General features: G+C 47.0%; 3 protein-coding genes across 3 annotated transcripts; 2 read left to right on the forward strand and 1 right to left on the reverse strand.

The window, feature by feature from the left end:
- Positions 1-12,029: 12,029 nt before the first annotated feature.
- Positions 12,030-14,463, forward strand: LOC136545319 (ABC transporter F family member 4-like). Its single transcript, XM_066537343.1, has one exon. The coding sequence runs from the start codon at positions 12,106-12,108 to the stop codon at positions 14,254-14,256; it is 2,151 nt and encodes a 716-aa protein (XP_066393440.1). The 5' UTR covers positions 12,030-12,105; the 3' UTR covers positions 14,257-14,463.
- A 4,300-nt stretch (positions 14,464-18,763) lies between these two features.
- On the forward strand, positions 18,764-22,863 carry LOC136545320 (pyruvate kinase isozyme A, chloroplastic-like). The gene is made up of 6 exons (XM_066537345.1): positions 18,764-19,431; positions 20,303-20,393; positions 20,472-20,665; positions 20,958-21,079; positions 21,718-22,196; positions 22,310-22,863. The coding sequence occupies exons 1-6, from the start codon at positions 18,895-18,897 to the stop codon at positions 22,609-22,611; spliced, it is 1,725 nt and encodes a 574-aa protein (XP_066393442.1). The 5' UTR covers positions 18,764-18,894; the 3' UTR covers positions 22,612-22,863.
- Positions 22,864-23,568: 705 nt separating this feature from the next.
- LOC136543400 (uncharacterized) lies at positions 23,569-24,624 on the reverse strand. Its single transcript, XM_066535860.1, has one exon. The coding sequence runs from the start codon at positions 24,622-24,624 to the stop codon at positions 23,569-23,571; it is 1,056 nt and encodes a 351-aa protein (XP_066391957.1).
- Positions 24,625-25,296: the final 672 nt, after the last annotated feature.

Below are 25,296 nucleotides of genomic sequence, written 5' to 3' on the forward strand. Positions count from 1 at the left end.
TTGGTGCAGTGGACTGGCTGTTCTCCTGCTGATGCTACTTGGGAGCCGCTAGCTGATTTCAAGGAGCGCTATCTGGAGTTTCAGCTCGCGGACGAGCTGTTTGTTGGGGAGGAGGGAAATGTTGTGGACTCCTTCATAGGTCGCCATTATAGGCGCCAGATAAGGAGGGCCACGGCCAGCAGTGCCTAAGGCACTATATATTAGGAAATAAGAAATAATTAGGAAATAATTAGGGAGGATTTTTAGGATCTCAACTAGAGTTTGTTGGAATGCACCTGGACTATAAAGGCTGCATTTAGGGATGTAATTGGATCATCGAAGAAGAATAGAACTCCTCTTCGACGGTGGCTGCGCGCGCTTCTGCCGCTGCCACCGGCGACTCCCCCACTGCACCCTTGCCTCGCTATCCCCTCCGTTCCAATTCTCAGTCCAGCCTTCTCCTCCAATCTCCTCTGCGTACTCCACGGCGGCAAGGCCATATCACTATCCAATAACACAGACTTGGCGAGCAACCAGTCAAACTAGGTATTCTTCGACCCTTTGCTAACATGTATTGGCTAACTGCATTGGAACATATTACGTAAACTTGATGTTAATCTACATGATATATTACCTTCAATTTTTTTAGGCACATGATATATATTCATTTATTTGTTGTTCTGCATTATATTATTTTTTGTCCAAATTTTATGAGCCCGTAGCAAAGCATGGGTCAATTTCTACTGTTGCATGTCAGGTTGGATGGCATCAAGGGCTTCATAAGCTAACTCAAAATTCCCATCTACTGCAACAAGGAAGAGCATGTTGTCATTTTGTGTTTTTAGATTAAATGTCACTTTAACGTCGGTATTCAATTTTACAGTATTGTTATCTTATTTCGTGATCCATTTGTTTTTAGTACAAAAGTTTAGTTTCCCACGGCGCGCTTGCAGGCCAAGATGCGGAAGAGGATGGAGTGTCGCCGTCTCCTACTTCGGTACTTCCTCACGCATGAGCACACCCCCTCTCTGCTTCCTTATCTCATTTGCGACCGAATTGGTTTTCATCCCCGCAATACAAAGATTGGTTCGGTAGCGTTTACCTTGCCGTTTCGTGTTTATCTGTGGAACACAGCATGGGTGTGAGAGACTTTGGGTAACTGCTGCTATAATGCTGGGATTGCGATGTGATTTGATGGCTCATGCGTCACGAACTTGAGACCTTTTGTTACCAGGGCAGCTAGAGGTTGTAGTCACACCATCTGATAGCTCCTGAATCTATCCAGTAGTGACCTGTAATGCCTGTTACGTGGCATTTTTTTGGCTGTTAGCTACTGCTTTACTGCCTGCATTCTATTTAGTAATAGTACTACTACTATTAGGTCACAGTTACTAAGAAAGCCTGCTGGATTTGCTTGAAATGCTGAAAAATCCAAATTTTAGGATCCTTAATTTTATTTTAGGAACTTTTGCATGCATTATTTATGAAACTGCTGGAGATAGGAAGTGTAATCTAGGGTTTCCTGAGATTATCTTTGTGGGAATTTCATTGTGGTGGATGGTCTAATGCAAAAGATAGATGTTTTAGCAATTAAAATGTTCTGTATGTAGCAGAGGTTTTGGCATTAGCTCATGGATAAGCTTGAAAAGAGAGAGTGATGTTCATTTTGCTCTGAGGCGAGGTACAGTTTGAGTGTAAATTTCCAAACCATAATCACTCAGGTGCCAAAATTTGAAATTTTCCTGTACTCTGAGGTTGAAGATGAGTTTTTGTGTTACACATTTCTATGCTATTTAGACTGTCTCCAATAACGAGACTCAAATCCAAAATGGGTCCGGCACAGTACTTTGCCTAGCCGAATCCATCGTCCAACAGCAGACCCAAAGACACGACGCATTTTGCATGCTTGCCCAAACGCTACGCAAAAAAAGCGTCTCCTCTCTCCTCGCTACGCAAATCGCCGAGCTCGCCCGGCCGGGGCCAAGCTCGCCAGCGCGCGCCCGCGGCGGCCGGGGCGGAGCTCGCCCGCACCCGCGACGGGGCGGAGCTCGCCCGCAGCCGGTGTTGGAGGAGGCTCGCCCGCGCAGAGGCGGAGCTCGCCCGCAGCCGGTGTTGGAGGAGGCTCGCCCGCGTAGAGGCGGAGCTCGCCCGCGCCGAGGCGGAGCTCGCCCGCAGCCGGTGTTGGAGGAGGAGCGCGTGGCGAGGCGGGGAGCGGCCGTCGGGGAGCGGGGCCAGGCCGCCGGAGCAGGAGGCGGCGCGCGGGGGTGGACGGCCATGGGGCCGCCGGAGCGGGATCCGGCGCGCGGGGCCGTCGATCCGTCGGAGCTGGACGGCCACGGGGCCGCCGGAGCTGGATCCGGCCGCGGGGCCGTCGATCCGCCGGAGCTGGACAGCCACGGGGCCGCCGGAGCTGGACAGCCACGGGGCCGCCATCTCCCTCCTCCGCACGGGGCGCGGGCGCGAGCTCCGCCGAGGCGCGGGCGCCACCGGCCGGATCCGGGAGAGGGAGGGTCGGGGAAGAAGAAGGGGAGGGAGGGGGCCGGATCCGGCCGGGAGAGGGAGGGAAGAAGGCAGGCCGCGTCCGTGGTGGCCGCCGCTTGCTCCGAGCGCCGCTGGCGAGGCGCTGCTGCCGCCTGGGGAGAGGAGAGTGAGGGAGCGTGGGGATTTGGGGCTCATCGTTGGAGAAGTCGAGAATTGGTTGCGTCGGAGATTTCACTGTGCGTTACCTAAAGGGTCGAATGCGTATCCGATTTGGATCAGCCCGTTGGAGTCAGTCTTACCTGTAGTGTGACGTTTAGGGAACTGCTCTTACAGCATCAACCTTGACGGCGGTACTGCGCTGCACATTGCTGCCTGTGAGGGCCACCGCGACAGTGTCAGGAGTGGCTGCTCAACTGGAAGACCAGCATCGACGCGCACGACCGCTGGGGAAGCATGGTGAGCCCCCCATCAGACTTTCCTTCCTATGAACTTTGCGTTGTCAAATCATGATCTTATTTGCTTCTCCGATCATAGGGGGTAGCTGATGCCGAGTTTTAAGGCCACTCGAAGGTCTATGATGTAATGTAACAACCCAAAAATTCACATACCAAAAATCACAACTACAAAATTTTTGTTTTAGTCCTATGTGATGTTGAGTGACACATGTTGAAGCCCAACCCTAGTTTTGGATTGGATGTGATCCAACTAGGTTAAAATCATAAGCATAGTTTGGTTTTATGCCACATGTGTAATTAAATTCCTAAATAAATAAATCATGCATCCTTAATCCCACTGGTGATTTGGATTCTTTTGCCTTATGTGATATTTAACTAACTTACTTAATATTTATGATAAACCCTAACCAAATTGGCAACAAATAAAAGAGAAAGGAAAGAAGAGGGAGCAGCAGCAACCCAGGCCTGCTCGGCCTTGCGAACCAGCCTCGCCTGCCCTTTCACGCGCGTAGCCCACGAAGCCGGCCCAGCATCGCCGCCCGCACGCGCACAGCCGCTGACAAGCCGAGCCCGCTCGTCAGCCATCACGCGCAGCACGCAGCCACATCGCGCCAAGCGCCTGACGACCCGACCCCGCTTGTCAGCACAGTAGCATCTTCTCCCTCTCGCCCACGCATTCTCCACCACGCGACCGGGAGCTGACCAGCGTGGCAGGCGTGGGCCCAGGGTCACGCAAATCACATGACCTTGTTCCCCCTTGCGCCGCGCTTACGCTACCGCACGCGAGCCGTCGGATGCGCTGCACGTATCACCACCGCCCGATCGCCGTCCGCCATTGGAGCCCTTGGAGCTCGGCTATAAAAGGCAACGTCCGTGAGCCCTAACCCTCAGCCCGTTCGCCGCCGCCGCTGGTGGCACAGCACCACACAGCATCAAGCCGAGAGAGAGGGAGGAGGGAGAAGCAAGGAGGAGAAGGAAGCCGCTGCAGGGAGGACCTCGCCGGAACCAGGAGCGCCGCCCCGATCAGCTACAACGACGTAGCTGCTCGGCACGGCATTGCATCGCCTCATCACGGCCTCGCCTCGCCACCGCACCGCCATCCTACCACCACGAACCCTACGGTGAGCCATCTTGCTGAGACCACCTCCTTAGCCAAATGGAATGTGCACCGCCATGATCGAAACCTTGCTGAAGCTTCGAGCTCTGGCCTAGCCCAACTGGTTAGCTAGGGAGACCGCCGTGGCCATGCTTGCCGAGACCCAGGACGCACCGTGCGCGCTACCATCAGCCAAAAGGAGGACCCCAGCCATGATGAGAGTCACACCGAGCTCACCTTAGCCGAAGAAGAAGCCCACCGGAGCCCTGCGTTGCCGCACTGCACCTCGTCGGAGCGCCACCGCCTCTGTTTTGCCCCCACCACCGTGGCCAGAGCCACTGGGAGCACCAGGAGCTCCGTCAACACGCCCACCATGGCCGTAGAAGCATCGGGGAGCTCACACGCTCCTCCAACTGGGCTCTCGCTACCACCGCAGCCCTGTCCATGCACGTCGACGAACCCACGCCGCCGTTCGCCATGGCTAGAGCCCTAGCCGTCGCCCCGACCCCACCACTGCACTCGCCGAGGCTTGGCGACGCCCTCGCCTACCTTAATCGCGCACCAGTACCGCCCAAGAGGCTCGCCGGTGACCTCACCGCCGGCGGGAGCCCCGTCGGGAAAGAGCAGGGGAATTTCCCCTCCACGATCACGCCGACCACGATCACGTCGACCACGTCCTGAGCAGCTCTGCCGAGCTCTGACCACGACCTCGCCGACCACGATCACGCCGACCACGTCTCGAGCAGCTCCGACCACGACCTCACCGACCACGACCACGCCGACCACGTCCCGAGCAGCTACGCCGAGCAGCTCCGACCACGACCACGTCGTGCACGTGAACCAAACCCTGGGAAGGAGTAAGTGGACCAAGTCCTTCATAGACCGGCTCTGCGGTCTATGGACCAACGCAGGCGGGTTCACCATGAACCGCGCCTCACCTGCACCTGTGGACCACGGCCCGTTAGTGGCCCAGTAAGACGACGTGGCCGCACTAGCGCGCGCCACGTGGCGGGCCAAAGCCCAGCCCGTATCTAGGCCCAACCAGCCCAATTTGGGCCCGGCCTGTATTGACCATTGACAGGTCACGTTGGTCGTTGACCGGACCCACATGTCAGTGACCCGAGAGCCTCTGGTCCCCACCTGTCAGCTCGGAACCGAGATGATGATGTCATGCTGATGTCGTGATGACGTCAGCGGGACCCACCTGTCAGCCGCGGTTTAGCTCTGATGACGTCATGCTGATGTCAGCATGCCGCGTGGACCAGTCACAGTGTGACACGTGTCAGCCCTGAATTAATCAGCCTTAATTATTTTCAGAGGATTTAGACTTCGAAAATTCATAACTAATTCATACGACCTCAGAAAAATACGAAACCAGGACCAAAATTCATCTAAAATCGAGCTCTGCGCAAAGAACCCATGTTTGTGTGCATTTGGCTCTTTTGAATTTTCATTGCTCTTTGTGCTATTCTATAGACGTCGCTAACGCGACTATAATGCGATCATTTGTAGACTCAGAGGACAACCAGACGGACGAGGACCGAGAGTACCGTGAGGAGTACGGAGACGACTACACCGAAGGTGCCACATCCCACCCAATCTCGTAGCACCTATTACGCATGGCTAATATAGAACTGCTATTGCTTTACTTTACTGCTACAATCATACTATGATAAGGACTTGCATGGTAGTATGCTTAGTATGCTTACTTGAAGGCCTTTACCTTGACGCAACCTTACCCCTGCATACCCTGCTATTAGGCTAGACACACGCTTACTGCTATATATTTCATTACTTATACTTCTACTACGCTTATACTACATGCGTGGTGGAAACTGGTGTTATCTGGACTATGGGAAGAGTGCTGCGTGTGTGACCTGGGTGTGTGGAGGGTGAGGGTTGTGTCGACCAAGTTGGAGTATACGACGAGCTTGGGGCAAGTCTTGCCATGAGGTGCTACCTGGGCACCCCTGGAAATGGATACCTGTGGTGGGTAAATGGTATTTGAGGTGGTCCTGGGTGTGAACCTATGATGGGAGGAGCCCGGGGTGGAGGTGCTGTGGTGGCACGACAAATGAAAACCCTGATGAAGACATTCTGGCTTGGTCATCCCTAAGGACTTACTAGTACTCAGATTCACCGGGAAGCCTTATGTACTACTCGCCCTATATGGTGCGGGACGGCCGGACTACTTGATAGGATATTGCCACTACTGCTAGGTTGATAGCGGACAGTGTAAGGAGGTACGGGGCGCGGAGGATTTCCCCCACACCCTTCCGAGACTTCATGGAGACCTTGTGGACCCGGCTCATGACTCACAGTTTCAGCCACCCCAGACTAGACTTGGGGTGTACCAGGGCTGAATGGTAGAGTGGCATTATCCTAGGCTAGCAAGCGGCCGGAATCAGCCCAGTTGACGACGGTCAGCGAGGAAGGCGGATCTTGTGGTTATGTAAAACCTCTGCAGAGTGTATGGTTGATCGATCGATACATGTGCCGACTTGTCGGCTATGGACCTTTCCTGTGTTTCGCTTAAACTAGATAGCGAGATGAGTCATTCTCTTCTTCCCCCGTGAGAGAGTGTCGGTCGTAGCCAGGGGCTACGGGCCATGAGACAGTGCCGAGAGGGAGTTGGCCTGTCGACTGAGCGATGGTATGGTGATGGTGTGGAGATGGTGGTATATCGATCCCAGGATCAAAACCTGGCTCGGGAAAAGGAATGGGGTGGAATGTGTGTGGGAATGGTGTTAAAACCTGACTATACTATTATATATTTATATGCTAATACATAGGAAACCCTAGCCTTATAGGTTCCTTTTGATTATATCCAACTTGCATCCAATATCCACAAAGCAATGCTCATAGGGTGGGAGTGGCCAGTACAAATCGTACTGATACATTTTGGCACACAGGTTCTGCTGAGGAGTTTAGCTCCGAGGAGTTTGACGGTTGAGGGGTTCGTGCCTACGCTCGAGTTTATCGATCTTATCTTCAAGCTGTTCTGAATGAATGCTACTTTTGATTCCGCCAATGCGGCGATGTAATAAATTATGTAATTCCGCACTGTTTGTACTCTGATATTATCGTTGTATGGATGTGGTATTCAACTGGAAATTTGGGTAATATGATCTACAACGGTCTTATTACACTTCGGCTCTGTGGATTTTCCCATCGCGGAAAACAGGTCGTTTCATGTATGATCTCTTTAAAATTCATGGTGCAAGGATATATTGCAGTTGCAGTTTTAGCATATATAAAATTAGAAAACTAATGAAGACATCCAAAAGTTTGGTAGTGTTGTAGCACTGGGCCACCTCATCCACCTGGTGCTTACTAGAAAGGTGTCTCTTACGGTTTTCTTGTTCAGTTGCATTTAATTAGCACTCTCCCTTTGTCACTGAATGCCAGAGCTCCTGCTTTCCATTTTAACCTTCTTCCATGTGGTACAGAGTCTTGCCGCTATGTTCAAAATTCAACCCTTGCTGTTGGGCTGAAATTACGTGCAATGTCGATATGGCATTTCAGTTTACAATGGTTGTTGTTGGGTTGAAGGCGAGGATCCTATAACTCTAGAAAAGAAGGTTAGTGGTCTACATATGCATATGCATTATTCAGTGCCATCAGGTTCACTAGATCTTGGTAATTTTTTTTCAATACAAATACAAAAATGATAAAAATTTACGTCTGTTAGCTAAACAACCATGGCTTTGTTATTTTCAAAATTAATAGGTAATGGAATAAAAACATTCTCGGTTTCTTAAATAATTATGTATTTGATGTTGGTTTCTCACATAGTTGAACGCTGTCATTTTCTTTTACACATGTTCTATAGTCCTACTGTTGCAGTAGTGGCGAAACAGTGCCATGAACCATGATTGATTTTGCTATATCCAAGTAATTACTCCTCATAGAGGAGAAGAACCAGATTGATCTTCTGATGATTTACAGTTGCAGCTAACATGTGTTATTTCAGTGGTGAAGTTGTGCTGAAAAAACCAATCTAGCCGGACAATTACTTGCTGAAAGATGTTGCTGTTCAGATCTTGGAAGGTAAGTGATTGGTTCATAGTTATTTTAGTCAGCAAGCCCATGGCAGGGTACCTCAATATATGAATTTGTACAGTGGGAATTATCATCTTCCCAAGTTGTGCCATAAATTCTGATGGAAGTAACCTTTCTTGGATCTTGCATGCAGTTCAGATTCTGAAAAATGTTAAATGTCTGAAACACAGTGGTGTATTGTTGGTTTGTTGAATCACTGAACCTGTAGTACTATGAGTTAGTGACTCCCTGCATGTCGTAATTTGTGTAGTTGATGCATCTACTTTTCTTCTTTAATGGATATGTGGATTTTAATATTTTTTGTCCATGGTTTTATGGAGGTATCGGCTCAACGTTGAGGAGGTAGAATGGATCATATATATGACAAATGTTGGTCAGCAGCACCACTTTGACATGTTTTTCAGTGTAAGCGCTGAGTGGCACCAAGATGTTTTTCATTTACTGTGTTTTTGTTGAATCTTTTCTTGCCTTTCTACAGGCTGCAAGGATGGCCAGTTGGCTCCCAAATCCAACTGAAAGGATAAATCAAAGCCTCCTTAACCTGCTGCAGTTTACCTTCTCTATTTCAGTTCAGTTAGTTTCCTTTCTACTTCCCTGATTTTTCTTCTTTTCTTTCATGTGTTTACCAACTGATGTTCAGAGGGCATCTGCGTCGTGACAAGCTGCAAGGGTAGCTCACCGATTGGTAGTGGATTTTAACAACCAGGAAAACATTGTCTACCCATGTGTAGAAGACTAATGGATTGACATTAGAATATGAAAAATGATTCATTTTAGCAAATGCGTCTGCAGGGATCATCTCCTATTCCAGGGTCAATGAAAAATGTTCGAAGTTACAAAAACTAGAAAGAGATGCGTCTTGCTTGATACACTGTCTATCCCTTCTCCTATAATACAACACCGAGTTCTGAAATCTAAATTGCATGTAACTAGTGTTCTAGAAAGGGTGAGTAGCTCTGTTGCAATTTCAAGATCTGTGACTTCTTAAGTATGATGGCCCCATTATAGTATGTTAGAATTATAGTCTGTTCATTATAAGTCTTTTGTATTGAATTAAATAATTACCTACATCTCATTGAGTTGCTAATTGCAAATACTAATGGAACAATATTTCAAAGTGTCAAAGGCATACTAAACTGTATTATAATTCAATACTAGGGGCATATGATTTGAAGGCATTTTATTATCTAAAATATGAAGAAGGGTGGCCTCGGTATGCCAGTCATGTATGAAGCAAACTGATAATTCAAAGAGATGGTTAGTTCTACAAGGTGAGGAGGAGTCTTGTTATGGTGACATGAACTTTTATGTGCATATGCACAAATATACAATACTATAAATGCATACCTTGATGATTACAAACCATCAATAAAATTTTAGCCATGTACAAAATTTAATTTGTAATATTAACATCCCGAACATCACGCTCGCGTTATCGTTTTTTTTTGTAACAATACAATGCTCAAATTATTAGGACATTATTTGTTCCCGTTGCAATGCACGAAAATATCTATACAGTAGAGTTGGTGAACCTGTGACACCGCGTTCTCCGTAACTATGTTAATTTCACTGACTTTATTTTTTAGATTAAATGTCACTTTAACATTGGTATTTTTGATTAAATATCACTTTAACGTCGGTATATAATTTTATAGTATATTATCTTATCATACGATCTATGTGTTTTCTTAGTACAAAAGTTTAATTGTCACGTAGTAAAACGCACGGACACGCTATCGTTGAATTGATAAGTATGGGTTGAACAGCAGGGGACCCCGCGGGCACCCGCCAGCTGCGCGTCGACCGTGAGCCATGACGGATTGACGGGGGCGATCGATCGTGCCACCCGTCGCGTAACAAGGCACCGACGCAGTGTGGCAGCCCGCACCGGCGCTGATCTTGGTCGGCCGGTGCAGAGACCGCCGTGCAGGAGCTTCTTGGCCCAGCGCCGCCATGCCTCGCGCGTGGAGGCAGCAGCGCACGTACGGACGGAGCCCGGAGGACTAGCTAGCTTCCAAGGATTGCGCGCCCGGCCGGGGGTTGCAGTTGAGCATGCATGTGTGCGCATGGCATCAGGAGGCTGTCTATATTCAGAGATGCTAGTAACCACGCTCTTCAAAATCTAACAAAGCGTCAACGCAAGGTATAACGACGACACCCTAACGTGCTTGCTAGCTTTTTTTTTTACAGTGGCCAGACCTTGAGTTGTGGGTAACTATTCCCTCTATCCATCTTTTGTGTATGCTTTCTCAAATAAATGAACTGAATAATCCTGCTGGTGTAACAACTTCGATCCTAAAGCTTTGAGCAAAACTACCCAACTGAAACAGTGACAGCAAAGAACAAGCTAGCACTTGGTCTAACTTTTCAAATCAGATGGCTTCGTGTCGTAAGACCAAGCATCACGTCTTCTTGAACGCAAGAGTAGAAAAACGAGAATACAGCTTCTTCATCAAAACAAATCAATACAAGTATCAGCATAAACCAAATTTCAGCGAAACGAACAGAGTCCGAAAGCTATTACTAAAAAAAAAAGCCTAAGGATGCAGGCAGCAGGCACTCCAGGCAGATATAAAGATCAGCCTTATATTGAAAGGAGTCCCCCTCATACATATCCTTCACAAAAAAAAGTCTAATAGGGACCAAAGAGAAAAAAAGAAAACACAGGAAAAGGAAAAGATGAATGGGACATGGAAAACGAAAAAAAAACACAGACTTACTCTAGAATATATGGTGGGACGTGAGGGTAGTTTGAAATTGAAAGTAAAAAAAGATGGATAAAATAAGAAGTAAAAAAATGCAAATTAGAAGAAAAGTTTTGCTCTTTAATAATAATATTATTAGGTAGGAATAGAGATTATAGACCGAAATATAGAAATAAAAATAGAGATAGAGAGTAGAGAAAAGATACACAAAAATGGCAAAAAAAAAAAAACCCCACAAGAGCTGAGGAACATGTGCAACCAAAAAGCGTGAAAACTAAATCTAATAATAAAAAAGAAGAAGCGACAAATAAAACGGAAGCTCAGAAATTGAATCAAGCAAAAAAAAAAAATCCAGACGGAAACGCCACAAACACAAATAGAGGAATGGACATAAACTAAACTAGAAAAAAATGACAAAAGCGATGTGGATACACAAAAAAGGATAGATGGAAAACTATAACGGAATCACTAAAAAAGGGGTGGATCGACCGTGGAATAATTTGTTTTCGCTCTTAAATAATAAATATAGATAGAATAATGTGTCGTTTATTAAGTTTATTAGGATTTAGTTAAACCAACCTTAAACTTTCTGAGTCTTCCCACATTGATCTGGTGTTTGTATTGTGCAAACCTAGCTTGTTGTTTTATTTCTATGCTCCATTCAAACAGGGGCGAAGATAAGTACATGGTTTGAAGCAAATTCCTACACTATTGCAAATTATAAGACGTTTTTATTTTTCTAACATATATTTTACTATGTCTAGATACATAATAAAATAAACATATCTAAAAGGAAATCAAAATGTCTCATAATTTGGAACAGAGGGAGTATCATATATATAAGCAACATTTATCGATCAAATCCATTCCAATTTACTTTAGTTTTGCTAGAGTATTTAAAATAGAAATTAAATCGACCACAAGCAGTGCGAATACCATATTTCATCAATAAACAGGCAAAATTTGAAAAAAAAAACATAACTCGAGTGTAGTGTACCTGAAGCTAGTGATGCTCTGCGTGTATTCAGATTTCAGAACAACAAGCGGTCGACTGAAAAAGCAGAAACGGCCCGGACACGAAACCCCGGCGGACACGGGTGGGCTGGGTCTGGGTCTGGGTCTGGGTAATCCAGTTCCAACCCGACCGAGCCGACGCGAGTCGGCGAGTGGAATCTGAGTCGGAGACGGGCCTGGACCATCTCTCCTTCTCCCTCCCCTCATATATCCTCCAGTCCACAAAAAATCCCCGATCTATTCTACACTCCCCTGGCCCAAGCCAAACCCAAATTCCCCACCCCACGACGCCGCCGCCACCACCACCACCGCCATGGGAAGAAAAGACACCTCGTCCTCCTCCGCGGCCGCCGGCGGCGGGAAAAAGGAGAAACCTATGTCGGTATCCGCCATGCTCGCCTCCATGGACGCCCCCGCGGCGAAGCCCAAGTCCTCCAAGTCGGCGGCGCCGTCCAAGGCCAAGGCGAAGCCCTCCAAGGCGCCGGCGTCCTCCTACATGGGCGACATCGACCTGCCCCCCTCCGACGACGAGGACGAGGAGGAGGCCCAGCGCGCCGCCGCCGCAGCCAAGCCCAAGGCGGCCCGCGCCGCCGTCGACCTCAGCGCCGGCGTTGCGCCGTCGCAGAAGGACGCCAAGAAGAAGGACAAGCGCGAGGCCGTGGCGGCCGCGGCCGCCGAGGCCGCCAGGCAGGAGGCGCTCCGCGACGACCGCGACGCCTTCTCCGTCGTCATCGGCGCGCGCGTCCCCGGCGGGTCATCCGCCGCCGGCGACGACGGCGGCGTCGACGACAACGTCAAGGACATCGTGCTCGAGAACTTCTCCGTCTCCGCGCGCGGCAAGGAGCTGCTCAAGAGCGCCTCCCTCCGGATCTCGCACGGCCGCAGGTACGGCCTCGTCGGCCCCAACGGCATGGGCAAGTCCACCCTGCTCAAGCTCCTGGCATGGCGCCAGGTCCCCGTGCCGCGGAACATCGATGTCCTGCTCGTCGAGCAGGAGATCATCGGCGACGACCGCTCGGCCCTCGAGGCCGTCGTCGCCGCTGATGAGGAGCTCACCGCCCTCCGCGCCGAGCAGGCGAGGCTTGAGGCCTCTAATGATGCTGATGACAACGAGCGGCTCGTGGAGGTGTATGAGAAGCTGAATCTCCGGGACTCTGATGCTGCCCGGGCCCGAGCGTCCAAGATTCTTGCGGGGCTGGGGTTTGATCAGGCGATGCAGGCCAGATCCACAAAGTCCTTCAGTGGTGGATGGAGGATGCGTATATCGCTTGCCCGTGCTCTCTTCATGCAGCCAACGCTGCTGCTCCTTGATGAGCCGACTAACCACCTGGATCTGCGAGCTGTGCTTTGGCTCGAGGAGTACTTGTGCTCGCAGTGGAAGAAGACATTGATTGTTGTGTCCCATGACCGCGACTTCCTGAACACAGTGTGCAATGAGATCATACACTTGCATGATAAAAGTCTGCATGTCTACCGCGGAAACTTTGCTGATTTTGAGAGTGGGTATGAGCAGAAGAGGAAGGAGATGAACCGGAAGTTCGAGGTGTATGAAAAGCAGATGAAAGCAGCCAGGAAGTCTGGGAGCAAGGCCGCACAGGATAAGGTTAAGGGTCAGGCGCTGTCAAAGGCTGCTAAAGAGGCTGCCAAGAACAAGGGGAAGGGGAAGAGTGCTGCAGATGACGACGATGACCAGAAACTGGTGGCTGTGCCACAGAAGTGGCGTGATTACAGTGTTGAGTTCCATTTCCCAGAGCCTACAGAGCTCACACCACCTCTCCTTCAGCTCATTGAGGTAGGGTTCAGCTACCCTGGTAGGCCAGACTTCAAGCTCTCAGGTGTTGATGTTGGCATTGATATGGGAACACGTGTAGCTATTGTCGGGCCCAATGGAGCTGGGAAGTCTACCCTGCTTAATTTACTTGCTGGTGATCTTACCCCGACAGAAGGGGAGGTAAGGAGGAGCCAGAAGCTGAGAATTGGACGATACTCACAGCATTTTGTTGACTTATTGACAATGGAGGAAAATGCAGTTCAATATTTGTTGAGGCTTCACCCAGATCAGGAGGGAATGAGCAAAGCAGAAGCTGTCCGTGCTAAGCTTGGCAAGTTTGGGTTACCTGGACACAACCATCTCACTCCAATTGTTAAATTATCTGGTGGGCAGAAGGCCCGAGTTGTGTTCACTTCTATATCAATGTCTCAGCCTCACATACTCCTGCTTGACGAGCCAACGAATCACTTGGACATGCAAAGTATTGATGCATTGGCAGATGCACTGGATGAATTCACAGGAGGTGTCGTCTTGGTTAGCCACGACTCACGATTAATATCTCGTGTTTGTGAGGATGAGCAAAGGAGTGAGATATGGGTTGTGGAAGATGGGACTGTGAATAAATATGACGGCACATTTGAGGATTACAAGGATGAACTCATGGATGAAATAAAGAAGGAAGTTGAGGAATAATGCTGCTCCAAGTTAGTTGTGCTTTCCTGTTCTTTTATAGAACAGGCTGTTTTCTTGAACTGAAATTGCATGTACTATTAGTGAGTTTTCTTTACTCTGGTTTGCAGAGTATTCATATTCATATGGTTACAACTCTGAACAATATGAGACATGCTTGTTTTGTGTTATATACAAGAGAACCTGAGAATATGGTATTATTTGTTTGTATCTTTTGTTCTGACATATATGTGACTGGACTGGAGTAGTACTTCTCAATCTGCTCTCAAGATTATAGGGCTGAACAACGAGAAATGAAGATATGACAATCGTATACCCTTTTCTTTACCTTTAGCATAGCTACTCTAGCAGTAAAAGCTTCTTAGAGTACGAGTCCGCAGAAGCTGTGTCCATCTGGGAAGGCCTGTTTCTTTTTTCCCTGTGGTGTGAGGATCAGCTTTAGGCTTGCCCTCTTGTGAAGTTGGCAGACTGGCTTTTTATTGGGTAGACTAGCTATCTGAATTCTAGTTTTTGACCAAATTATCTGCAGTCTGATCAACTAAATTTTTTTAAGTAAAAGGTTGAACTTCTTGCCTTTTTAATATTCTAAATTATTGTGGCTTGTTTGTAAGATGACTGAATCGATTTGCTTTTTTCAGAACTGAAATTCGTTGAATTGCCACCTGAACTCTGCATAAATACTTTTCTCAGCTTCTTATTTATTCCTTATATAATAATGACATAATGTCTCAGATCCAGTGCTGCTTCTTTCTATGAAGTTGAAGATCCAATAGGCTTCAATAATGCACCAGTTTGACTTAGCAGATTACTGGTTCAATTTTTTGTTTATGTACAGTAACAGCTTAAATTTATCTAGCTGCAAAATCAGCTTGTTGCACTTTGCACATGAGAACATACCTCTTAGTTTCCCATAAACTGTAGTAGATTGTGGGCATAAAGCTTATAGAGGTTATGTTCACTTGTTCGTCACATCTTTTTTGCTCAAATATGACTATACTATTAGTTCTTGTCATCATGTTTTACCCCCCTGAGTTTCTTGGATGAGTGGTACCATTAGTCTATTTGCTGCTGAATCTGTAAACAGAAATTAGTAATGTATTAAGGAATTAGTAATATATTGATATCATAAAACCAATCAACAATTCAACATGCAGGATATACAAGTTGTTCCATATTCCCTTTGTTTATTTTCATTAATGATTGGAATGTGGGAGCAGCTCATCATTTGTTGTCAACAGCATGAATATATCCTCCATCTGCGCTTTGTCTTCACAAAAGCGTTTATATTTATTTACCACTTGTTTGCAGATTCTGGATTCTGGAAGCACTTAACAGCAAAGAAATGGTAAGAAGAATTTTTGCAGGAATCATTAGAAATACTTGGGGATTCTTTCCTAGTATATCACAACTAATATGTTTTAGCAAATAACAACATCAGCATCAGGGCATGCTCATCAAGAAGCAAAACTAGACTTCGGATGCAGCTTGTGCCAGCTGCAGTAACGATCTTGTGCTACTCTTACTCCTTGTCTCTTACTACTAGTCTAAAATAATCTTGTGGTGCTCTTACTCCTTTTCGAAAATATTTTTTGATTATAACATTGACGTGGTCTCTCTAAGGTTTGATACACTAACTGTGCATTTCTATTAAAATATGTTATTTCTGATAACAAGACACCTGTGAAAGAATTTCATGATACAGATGGTAACATCAATTTTATGTCAACAGTCATTCTAATATATTGATGCACAAAAGTATATTTTTTTTACTAACATGAACCAGAGGGAATATATACTCTTAGTTTCACAAGCTACAGCCCATTTCATCTCTTCATGCACTATTTATGATGTGAAGTGATGAGCTATCTATAGCTAACTTTGTACAGTAAAACATGCACACCTTTTGACCTTTATATATACTTTATTTATCACCACCACCACCACCACCACTTCATAAACATTGGGCTTGTTCCAGGTGCTAAGCCATATCTGTTGACTGTTGTTTCTATTTGCTAGTTTGCTTGCTGCTGGCTGCTTCAATCAAGTCCTGAACTACTACTTCTAGTTTCTATCAGGCTTCTGTTGTTCTGTCCCTGCTGCTGGGCTGGTCCTGCTACTGGATAGTGGATACTGCTTACTGAAGTCTGAACTTATGTTTCTGTGGTCCTCAGTTAAGTCTGAACTTATATCAAATGTGATGTCTGAACTTATGTGTCGTTTGACTTTGTGAGACTAGCTGTTATGCACTTGCTCCTTCCGTCCCAAAATATATGTTGTTTTCGCTTCCCGAGAAACAAATTTGACAAAATATATATTAAAAAATATTAATATTTATGGTATATAATTGGTATCATTGGAAAGGTATTTGAATCTAGTTTTTTAATAAATTTATTTGGAGATACAAATATTGCACGTATTTTTCAACAAATCGAGTCAAACTTGCGGCACGGAAACCAAAAGCGACACATAATTTGGGACAGAGGGAGTATGCCTGAATTCTGTTATTTACTCTATCTGGTTAACTTCTGTCACTTCACATGCACTATAATGCAAATATGCAATATATTTCTGTCTGGCTAGGCTAAACTACAGAAGTGCAGGCGTGCAGCTCATCTGCTCCCTGCTATCTGCCTGTCTCTGCCTCCAATCCGGTTGGTCCAAGTTTGGTAGGGCAAAACTTCGGTTCACAGATTCCATACACCATTAAAAGAAAAAAACACATGGAGTCTGAGTTCCACACCTATAAGAAGGGGGCTTGTCTATTTTGCAATACACAAATGACATGGTTATATTTGAGCAAGCAAAAGACATGAAGATACTGCTATGTCTTGAAGAAACGATGAAGTCTCAAAACTAACTTTAACGAAAGTGAACTTTTGTGTTTTGGACAAGCAAAGGATTGTGAATATCAATATTCATTATTGTTTTGTTGCCTTACGTTACATATGCATTCGGATGCACTCTAGATATCTGATAAAAAAGATTGGAGACTGATTGAAGATAGATTTGAAAAGAGTTTACTTGGATGGAAAGAAAAACAGTAATATGTTGGTGGTGGAGACTAGGCTTGATCAATTGGGTTCTATCTATCCTGCCTATATTATGCTTTATTTTTTTAACCCCTTATTAGATGTATCTTAAAAACCTGTGTATTTTAGAACGGAACTTAACTGGAAAAATAATCAAAGGGGGAATTTAGGCATTCTAGCTAATAAACAAAGAGGGTTTGGCAAGAGTTGATGAAAAATAAGTATATCAAAAATCAAAATTTTAAGTCAAGCGCAAAAGAATCCAGGAGACTTTTCAATAGCAGACAGATCACAAACCTAAGACATGTTTGGTTGAGCTGCCTGCCAAGCGACTAATCAAGCATGCCCCTAATGCATGTCAAGAAACAGCCTTGAAAATCACCAATTAAAATAATGGCAACCAAAATAGGATTTGGGAAGATAGCTGGACTAGGAACCACTAATCAAATACTAACATCCATCTTTAGGCCTTGTTTAGATCACCTTCAAATTCCAAGTTTTTTCACTCTCTCTCCATCACATCAATTTTTGGACGCATGCATGGAGCATTAAACATAGGTAAAAAAAGTAACTAATTGCACAGTTTGGTTGTAAATCACGAGACGAATCTTTTGAGCCTAGTTAGTCCATGATCGGACAAAGTTTGTCAAATACAAACGAAACGTGCTACAGTGTCCAGATTGCAAAAAATTGCAATCTAAACAAGGCTTTATATAACATTGTTTGCTGTTGCTAATGCTTTACGTACAGGTCTACTAAGAGAGCATTATCGGGTAGAAAAATAGTTGAATACTAGAATGACATTTGGTTGCAAGGATTGCAAATGTTTAGTTAAATGGAGTGATAAGCAGTAAACATAGATAATTATACATGCATTGATAAAAAAATAGATAATTATACATGCATGTATACTCGCTTTTACGAAGGCTCACAAACATCCAATCCCTAGGAGCACCTTGGAATGACTAAGTTGTCAAATTTCGAGGTTGACAATAATATTCATTGCAAAATTGTAAATAATGTCTTACATTTGAGTTGCTATGGAACTTTTATGTAGTTTTATCTACTATTTGGTGTGCACTATTCTGCAATGCCCCTTGGAGGTTGAAGCCGAAAGTTTTCTTTCACTATAAAAAAGAACGTTCATGGGCGCTTCCAAATTTTCGCCCTGTTATTCAACACTGCTTCAGCAGTATTTTTCAGCGTTTTCCTCTCACAACGAATCAGCATAAGTATCAGCGTAAGCCAAATTTTAGCGAAACGAACATAATGTAGCCAAACCAAACTCTATCATGAATTTGGCACTTCTTCTGGTATATACCAACAAAATTTGGTTCATGGGGAACAACTACAAGTATACTGTATCGCTGTCTAGCCATTTGCGTTTCATAGGACAAGTGACCACGATACGCTGTCACGTGCTGAACAGAACACACCCCGCCACGTCACCCTCGCACCGTGGAGTCCCACGGCGAACTGCGAGCCCGCCTCGCAATCTCCGCCACCGCGCCATCAAAACCAAAAAGTTCTCACACGCTGACGCCACCGCACCGCATCTCCCTTCCTCTCCACTCCAGTCCGCCGCTCCCATTCCCCCGCCGCCGCCGCCGCCATGGCCGCCGCCGCCCACTCCCTCCTGCACGCACCGGCGGCCCGCAGGGCGGCCACCGCCACCCGCTCGGCCCTCTCCCCTCCGGCGCCCACTCCTCCCTTCCTCCTCCGCCTCCGCGCTCGGCGCCCTCATCACCGCCTCCGCTCCACCTCCCCGACCGCCGCCTCCGACCTCACTGCGTTCCCTCCCCCGAACCCGAACGGGATCTTCGCGTCCGACCCGCCCATCGACGTGGACGCCGCCACGGAGGCGGAGCTGCGGGAGAACGGGTTCCGGAGCACGCGCCGCACCAAGCTCGTCTGCACCGTGGGCCCCGCCACCTCGTCGCCGGACCAGCTCGAGGCGCTCGCCGTCGGCGGCATGAACGTGGCCCGCCTCAACATGTGCCACGGGGACCGGGAGTGGCACCGGGCCGCCATCCGCGTCGTCAGGAGGCTCAACGAGGACAAGGGCTTCGCCGTCGCCGTCATGATGGACACCGAGGGCAGCGAGATCCACATGGGCGACCTCGGCGGCGCGTCCTCCGTCAAGGCGGAGGTGAGCTGCTCATCATCGGTTTGTTTGGGCTTGGTGGTGCAGTTTTTACCTTTCAGAGTGAACGCCTCACTTTTTTAGCCTTGAACGTATTCCATGGAAGTAAATTGTGCTCCCCAATGTGGATGAGGGAGAAGGGAAGGAGGGTGTTCGCCCGTCGGTCAATTTCTGCATTGCAGTAATTCATTCATGCTTGTACCAAACCTGGCAAACCCAATTTCACCGGAGTTCTCTCTTCAATCAAATGGCTCAGTTGATCTACATTTTCGGCTCAGGCTTGAAACCATTCTAGAAGGGAAAACAATGCACATTTGTTATGAAACATTCGATACTGAAACTGGCAGAATATTTCAGGGCTTCCAAAAGTAACTGAAACAAAATGCATGGTAAAAATCACCACGTATTCGCTTTCTTTGCATGTCAGCTGGGTGCCAAGACTCTAATAAAAGTGACAGGCACTGAGCTTCTGAAAGTAGTTTTCTAGATCATAGGCCTAACCCTCGACCCTCAGGTAAGATTCTTGAAAGTAGCCAATGTTGATGTCCACATAGAAATGTAACTGAATGGTTGCATCTGGTAATAGTTATGTTTTACATAATACATTCTATCATATAATAGAAAGAAACAAAACTGCTTCTATAATTGCCAGCTGATATCAGTGCTCAGGTCACTACCCCCCAAAAAAGAGATTATCTTACCCTGCAGCTGTTTATTTTAAGTTATTAACCATACAGTTAGAAGCTGACTGTGTGCCTTTGCAAAATTCCTTGTTTTCTTCAGTCACATTATTTGCCGAATGATTTCCATTTTCTTATAGTATCAAAATGTTCCTGAAGTAATTAACAAATCCTGTCACATTTATTTGATTCCACAGGATGGAGAAGTATGGACGTTTAGCGTTAGATCATTTGAATTGCCTCTCCCAGAACGAACTATTAATGTGAACTATGATGGATTTGCTGAAGGTATTTAAGCTAGCCTATTTGTTGATATTGTTTGTAGTTTTGTTCTTTAGCGTAACGTTGCATCTAAATCCTACACAGATGTGAGAGTTGGTGATGAGCTTCTTGTGGATGGTGGAATGGCTCGGTTTGAGGTGATTGAGAAGATAGGGCCAGATGTTAAGTGCCGTTGCACAGATCCTGGTTTATTGTTGCCACGTGCCAATCTTACATTCTGGCGTGACGGCAGTATCGTCCGTGAGAGGAATGCTATGCTTCCTACAATTTCATCAAAGGTAAATCCACTAACATAATAAATGTCTTGCTGTAATTACCAAAAGGCTGTAAAGCAAAACCCTATAATTCTATACCATTGCTCGTGTTACAATGGATTTGCAGCTTCTTTTTCGATCGATACCATGATCAGTTCAAAACATTGCGCACTGAAACTCATCTCTGGACAATTTATCAGCTATTTCTAAAGAAGGCTGCTACCAACTAGAGTTGTTTAGTTGAGAAATGGAATCTTCTAGTAGTAGATATTAATATATAACAATGCTGCTCCTTTTCTTGTGACAACTTGTGCAGGATTGGCTTGACATAGACTTTGGAATTGCCGAAGGTGTAGATTTCATCGCTGTTTCATTTGTCAAGTCTGCAGAAGTAATTAAACACTTGAAAAGCTACATAGCTGCAAGGGGCCGTGGCAGGTACCAAGCGTATAATTTTATATTAATTTAAGTTTGTGCTTATTCGGAAGACTTTATTCAGCATTGTTAAACTGATGATGGGTGTTCCTAGAACTGTTCTGGATGCTTAGCCATTGTTGCTGGTTGCTTCCTGGTCACTGGTCAGTCCTGGATGATTATTCATATTAGTAGCCATTTGATGGGATGTATTCAAATAATTTTGTTCAACAATGTGATTCACAGAAGAATTAGAACTGTTTAAAATTGCATGACCAACCTCAACAATAACTTGGTGTCATGTCAGCCCCTATAATTCTTCTGCATGCATTAAAAAACTGTCAGTATGTGCCCCTGTTTTTATTTGATGTGCTACAGTCAGTTTGCCATTGTACATCCATCTCATGTTCTGTGGTTAGTTAGTGACACTGCACAAAGTTACCTAGCTTAAAACCTTTAAAGGCCCCAACTCCCCGAAAATATCAAACTTACTGTGTTTTCTTTACGTTTTAATTAATTAGGCCTTGCAAACATCCAGATAAATGCACTGCATATGCTTTTTTCTTACTAGAAATGCTGTAATTTTGTATTTCTGACATGTTTCTTTCATTTCATCAATATTTGTTGCTTGCTTACTCTAATGCTTTGTTGTATATGATCAGTGATTTAGCAGTCATTGCAAAAATTGAGAGCATTGACTCTTTAAAGAACCTGGAGGAGATCATCCGAGCATCAGATGGTGCCATGGTAGCCAGAGGGGATATGGGGGCACAGGTTCCCTTGGAGCAGGTCCCCTCAATACAACAAAAGATAGTTCAACTGTGCAGGCAGCTCAACAAGCCAGTCATTGTTGCTTCTCAGCTTCTCGAATCGATGATAGAGTATCCCACACCCACCAGGGCTGAGGTTGCAGATGTTTCTGAAGCTGTCCGCCAGCGAGCTGATGCTCTAATGCTTTCTGGCGAGTCAGCGATGGGGAGGTATCCGGATAAGGCTCTTAGTGTTCTAAGGAGCGTCAGCCTAAGGATTGAGAAGTGGTGGAGAGAGGAGAAGCGTCATGAGGCCCTGGAACTTCAAAGTGTTTCATCTTCCTTCTCTGACAAGATATCAGAAGAGATCTGCAACTCAGCAGCTAAAATGGGTATCTGCTGCCATCTTCCTGTTGTTGCATATTCCTATTATTGTGTTTACTGACAGAACGTTTCCTTGCCATTGCTCTTACATATATCTAATCAAAACTGATTTCATTTGCAGCTAATGGCTTGGGAGTAGATGCTGTTTTTGTTTTCACGAAGACTGGCCACATGGCCTCCCTGCTCTCGCGGTGCCGCCCCGACTGCCCAGTTTTCGCCTTCACAACCTCGACGTCTGTCAGGAGACGGCTGAACCTCCAGTGGGGCCTGATCCCCTTCCGCCTCAGCTTCTCCGGCGACATGGAGAGCAATCTGAACCGCACCTTCTCCCTGCTCAAGGCCAGGGGCATGATTCAGTCTGGCGACCTCGTGATCGCCCTCTCAGACATGCTGCAGTCCATCCAGGTGATGAACGTACCCTAAGATAGAGCCTGATCTCCATGTCGCACGATCCTGTATCAGATGGAACACGCACATTATCGGCACCTTGAAGGATAGTTTCTTGCGCCTATGCTATACACTAGGCTTAGTCTGGCCCAAGGAACTTGGCAATAATTTGTGGCTTTCAGGCTGTTGTAGTCTTGTAGAACTCTTATATTACTTTTAGGCTTAGGTGACGTTTAATGTGCAAGTAGTTGGTTTGATGTTTTTGCGTGATAAAGTGGTTTCAAGCTATGCTGTCCCGTGATGTTGTAGGATGATGCGTGCAGGTAATCTGCTTAAACTTTAGTTATCGACATCTGTATACTTGGCACATGGGCATGGTGTATACATTTGTCTAGAGAAACAATACGAAACAAGAGATGAAAGTTCGGGTGATATTGAACATGGAATGAAATTTAGGGGTGTAACAAGAAACATGAGTTTGTGCAGTCAAACTATCGAATCCGGAAATTGAAATCCCTATATATAACCTTTGCCTCTTATATGTACTGATACATATTCTCCAATGCTATATGCACACAGATGTCAAAGAAACCATTTGGTTAGAGCAGTGTTTTAGTCATCATTTTGACTAAACTGATTATTAGATAGTGGTCAGAGCCAGAAATGAGGTGCGAAGAATGTGGAATTTACGATCGTTGAATTTGAATTTGTGAATGCTAAGTTGTTGTTAACTTGTCAAACTAACGGTGATGGGCGTAGTAGTAGAGTTATTACTCTAATAAAATGATGATGTAAAGAACTTTCAATCTTACTAGTATAACAAATCTGAATCTTTTGATGGCAACAATAATAAAACCATGGATCGATCGTTTTACATAACCAACATTTTTAGAACTATGATATGATAGGGAAATAAAACGCAAGACCGCGTAAACATGAACAAATCCAAATCTTAAAACCAAATCAAATGGTAACAGATACGCTCTCTTCGACCTACTTGACCCCCAAGAGGCTTCCCCTGTACAACCCAACGACGCTACACAACTTTCCGAAATTCACCACCTCCTCACAACTGCCGGTCCGTGGATTATACACTCGCAGCACGCTGTTCGGTCCTCGCACCCAGAACGCAATGCGTCCATCATCCAGCACCATCAGTGGCTTCGCCATGGTTTCTCCGCCACGGAGAACCTTCCGTAGAGGAAGAGACTCCACCCTCAGCCATGTCCCCCTGTCCAGGTCCGTGAGCACCCACATGTCCAAGGAGAAGGACAGGTAGTCATGGTACACAAACACCAGGCATCCGTTGAGCTCCACCAGGCTCAGGCTGTCGCTGCAGCAGTTGCGCTTGTCGGAGGAGAGCGGGCACTGGAGGAGCGCCGGCCGCCACTCCTCCGTCGCCATGTCGAACGAGGCGATGACGTCGTACTCGGCCCTCTGAGGGATCAAGAAGTGGGCGACTCCTCCTCGGGTGACCGCCCAGTGCCGGGAGGGCGCCGTGCCGACGCGCACCGGAGGGCTCGGCGCCGTCCTCCAGCGCTGCTTGCCGCCGCCGCCGCCGCCGAGGGTGAGGATCTCGCATGACTGCTTGGTCTCGCCGTGGCCGGCGGTGTAGACCCGGAGGACCTTGTGTTCCCCCGTCGCGGGGACGTGGCCGAACACGTACGCCGACGAGGTCTTGTTGCCGTTCGCGTACGCCGGGATGCTGGTGACGTCGCCGGTGGCCGGGTCGAGCACGCTGACGGCCGCCATGCCGCCGGTGCCGACGAGGCAGAGGAGGCCCCCGGTCACGCCGAAGTGGCCGTTGCCCTGGCGGTCCAGCCGGGCGACCGTCGCGCCAGACGCCACGTCCAGGAGCTTGACGTCGACGCGGGAGATGTCGGCGGCGCTGTAGAAGGCCGCGACGAGGAGCGGATTCGTCTTGCTGGTTGGCCGCCCGACGGTGCGTAGGCAGCCGAGTAGCTTGGTAGGCGGCCGCAGCTCCCCGCCGTCGTCATCCGTGGGGAGGACGGCGGCCTCGTTGTTGGGCGGTGCTAGCAGATATGCCATCGAGTCGAGTCGAGTCGGGTCAATACTCGATCGAGAACCAGAATTGGTGTGATATGGTTGTGTTCGTGCGCTCTTGTGATGGCTTATTATAAGGACCGGCTGGGTGTCCTTGAGGCGAGTCCGAGTCAGCGAGCCTCATCGACACCGACTCTCTCAAGACTCAAGTCTCAATCCTCTTGCCCTCCGGACGACTCTAGCGAGCTTGGCCTCCCGAATCCGATACGCGATCTCCTCCCACAATTTTTTTTTTTTGGCGGCTCCAGCAACGCAACACCACGATCCCAACCCACCTGCGCTGCTTCATGTCAAAAAAAAAAAAAAAAAACACCACTGCGGCTCTGCCTGTGCACCTTGGGCCTTGGGCTTCCACCTCCGACTGGGCCCAGTTCGCATCCCACCTCTGCCTGTCCACCTCGGCCGAGCTCGTCCCTCCCATGCTCATCGTGGCCTCGGCCCAGAGGGAGCCTCGAAGCTGACGGCCCAGAGCGAGCGGCGAGGCCTGCTGCGCAGCTCCTAGCGCCACTGATCCATAAACCGCACAAAAACGGTTTTGGTTGAGGTGGCGTCGCGTCAGTCGTCCTGGTGCCACGCTAACTTTCACGATTATAGAGGGAGGTTAATTAGACTTTATAGAAAAGGCTGTAAAATATATTTTTCAATCTAAACATTTTT

The sequence above is a fragment of the Miscanthus floridulus genome, chromosome 3 (genome assembly GCF_019320115.1).
Source record: "Miscanthus floridulus cultivar M001 chromosome 3, ASM1932011v1, whole genome shotgun sequence".
NCBI classification, from domain to species: domain Eukaryota; kingdom Viridiplantae; phylum Streptophyta; class Magnoliopsida; order Poales; family Poaceae; genus Miscanthus; species Miscanthus floridulus.

Bases quoted from the DNA above. Each gene is read 5' to 3' on its own strand.
- LOC136545319 (XM_066537343.1), top strand. From the start codon at position 12,106: ATGGGAAGAAAAGACACCTCGTCCTCCTCCGCGGCCGCCGGCGGCGGG.
- LOC136545320 (XM_066537345.1), top strand. From the start codon at position 18,895: ATGGCCGCCGCCGCCCACTCCCTCCTGCACGCACCGGCGGCCCGCAGG. The intron at 21,080-21,717 runs GTACCAAGCGTA...GTATATGATCAG, and splicing joins GCTGCAAGGGGCCGTGGCAG to TGATTTAGCAGTCATTGCAA. The intron at 22,197-22,309 runs GTATCTGCTGCC...TTTCATTTGCAG, and splicing joins CAACTCAGCAGCTAAAATGG to CTAATGGCTTGGGAGTAGAT.
- LOC136543400 (XM_066535860.1), bottom strand. From the start codon at position 24,624: ATGGCATATCTGCTAGCACCGCCCAACAACGAGGCCGCCGTCCTCCCC.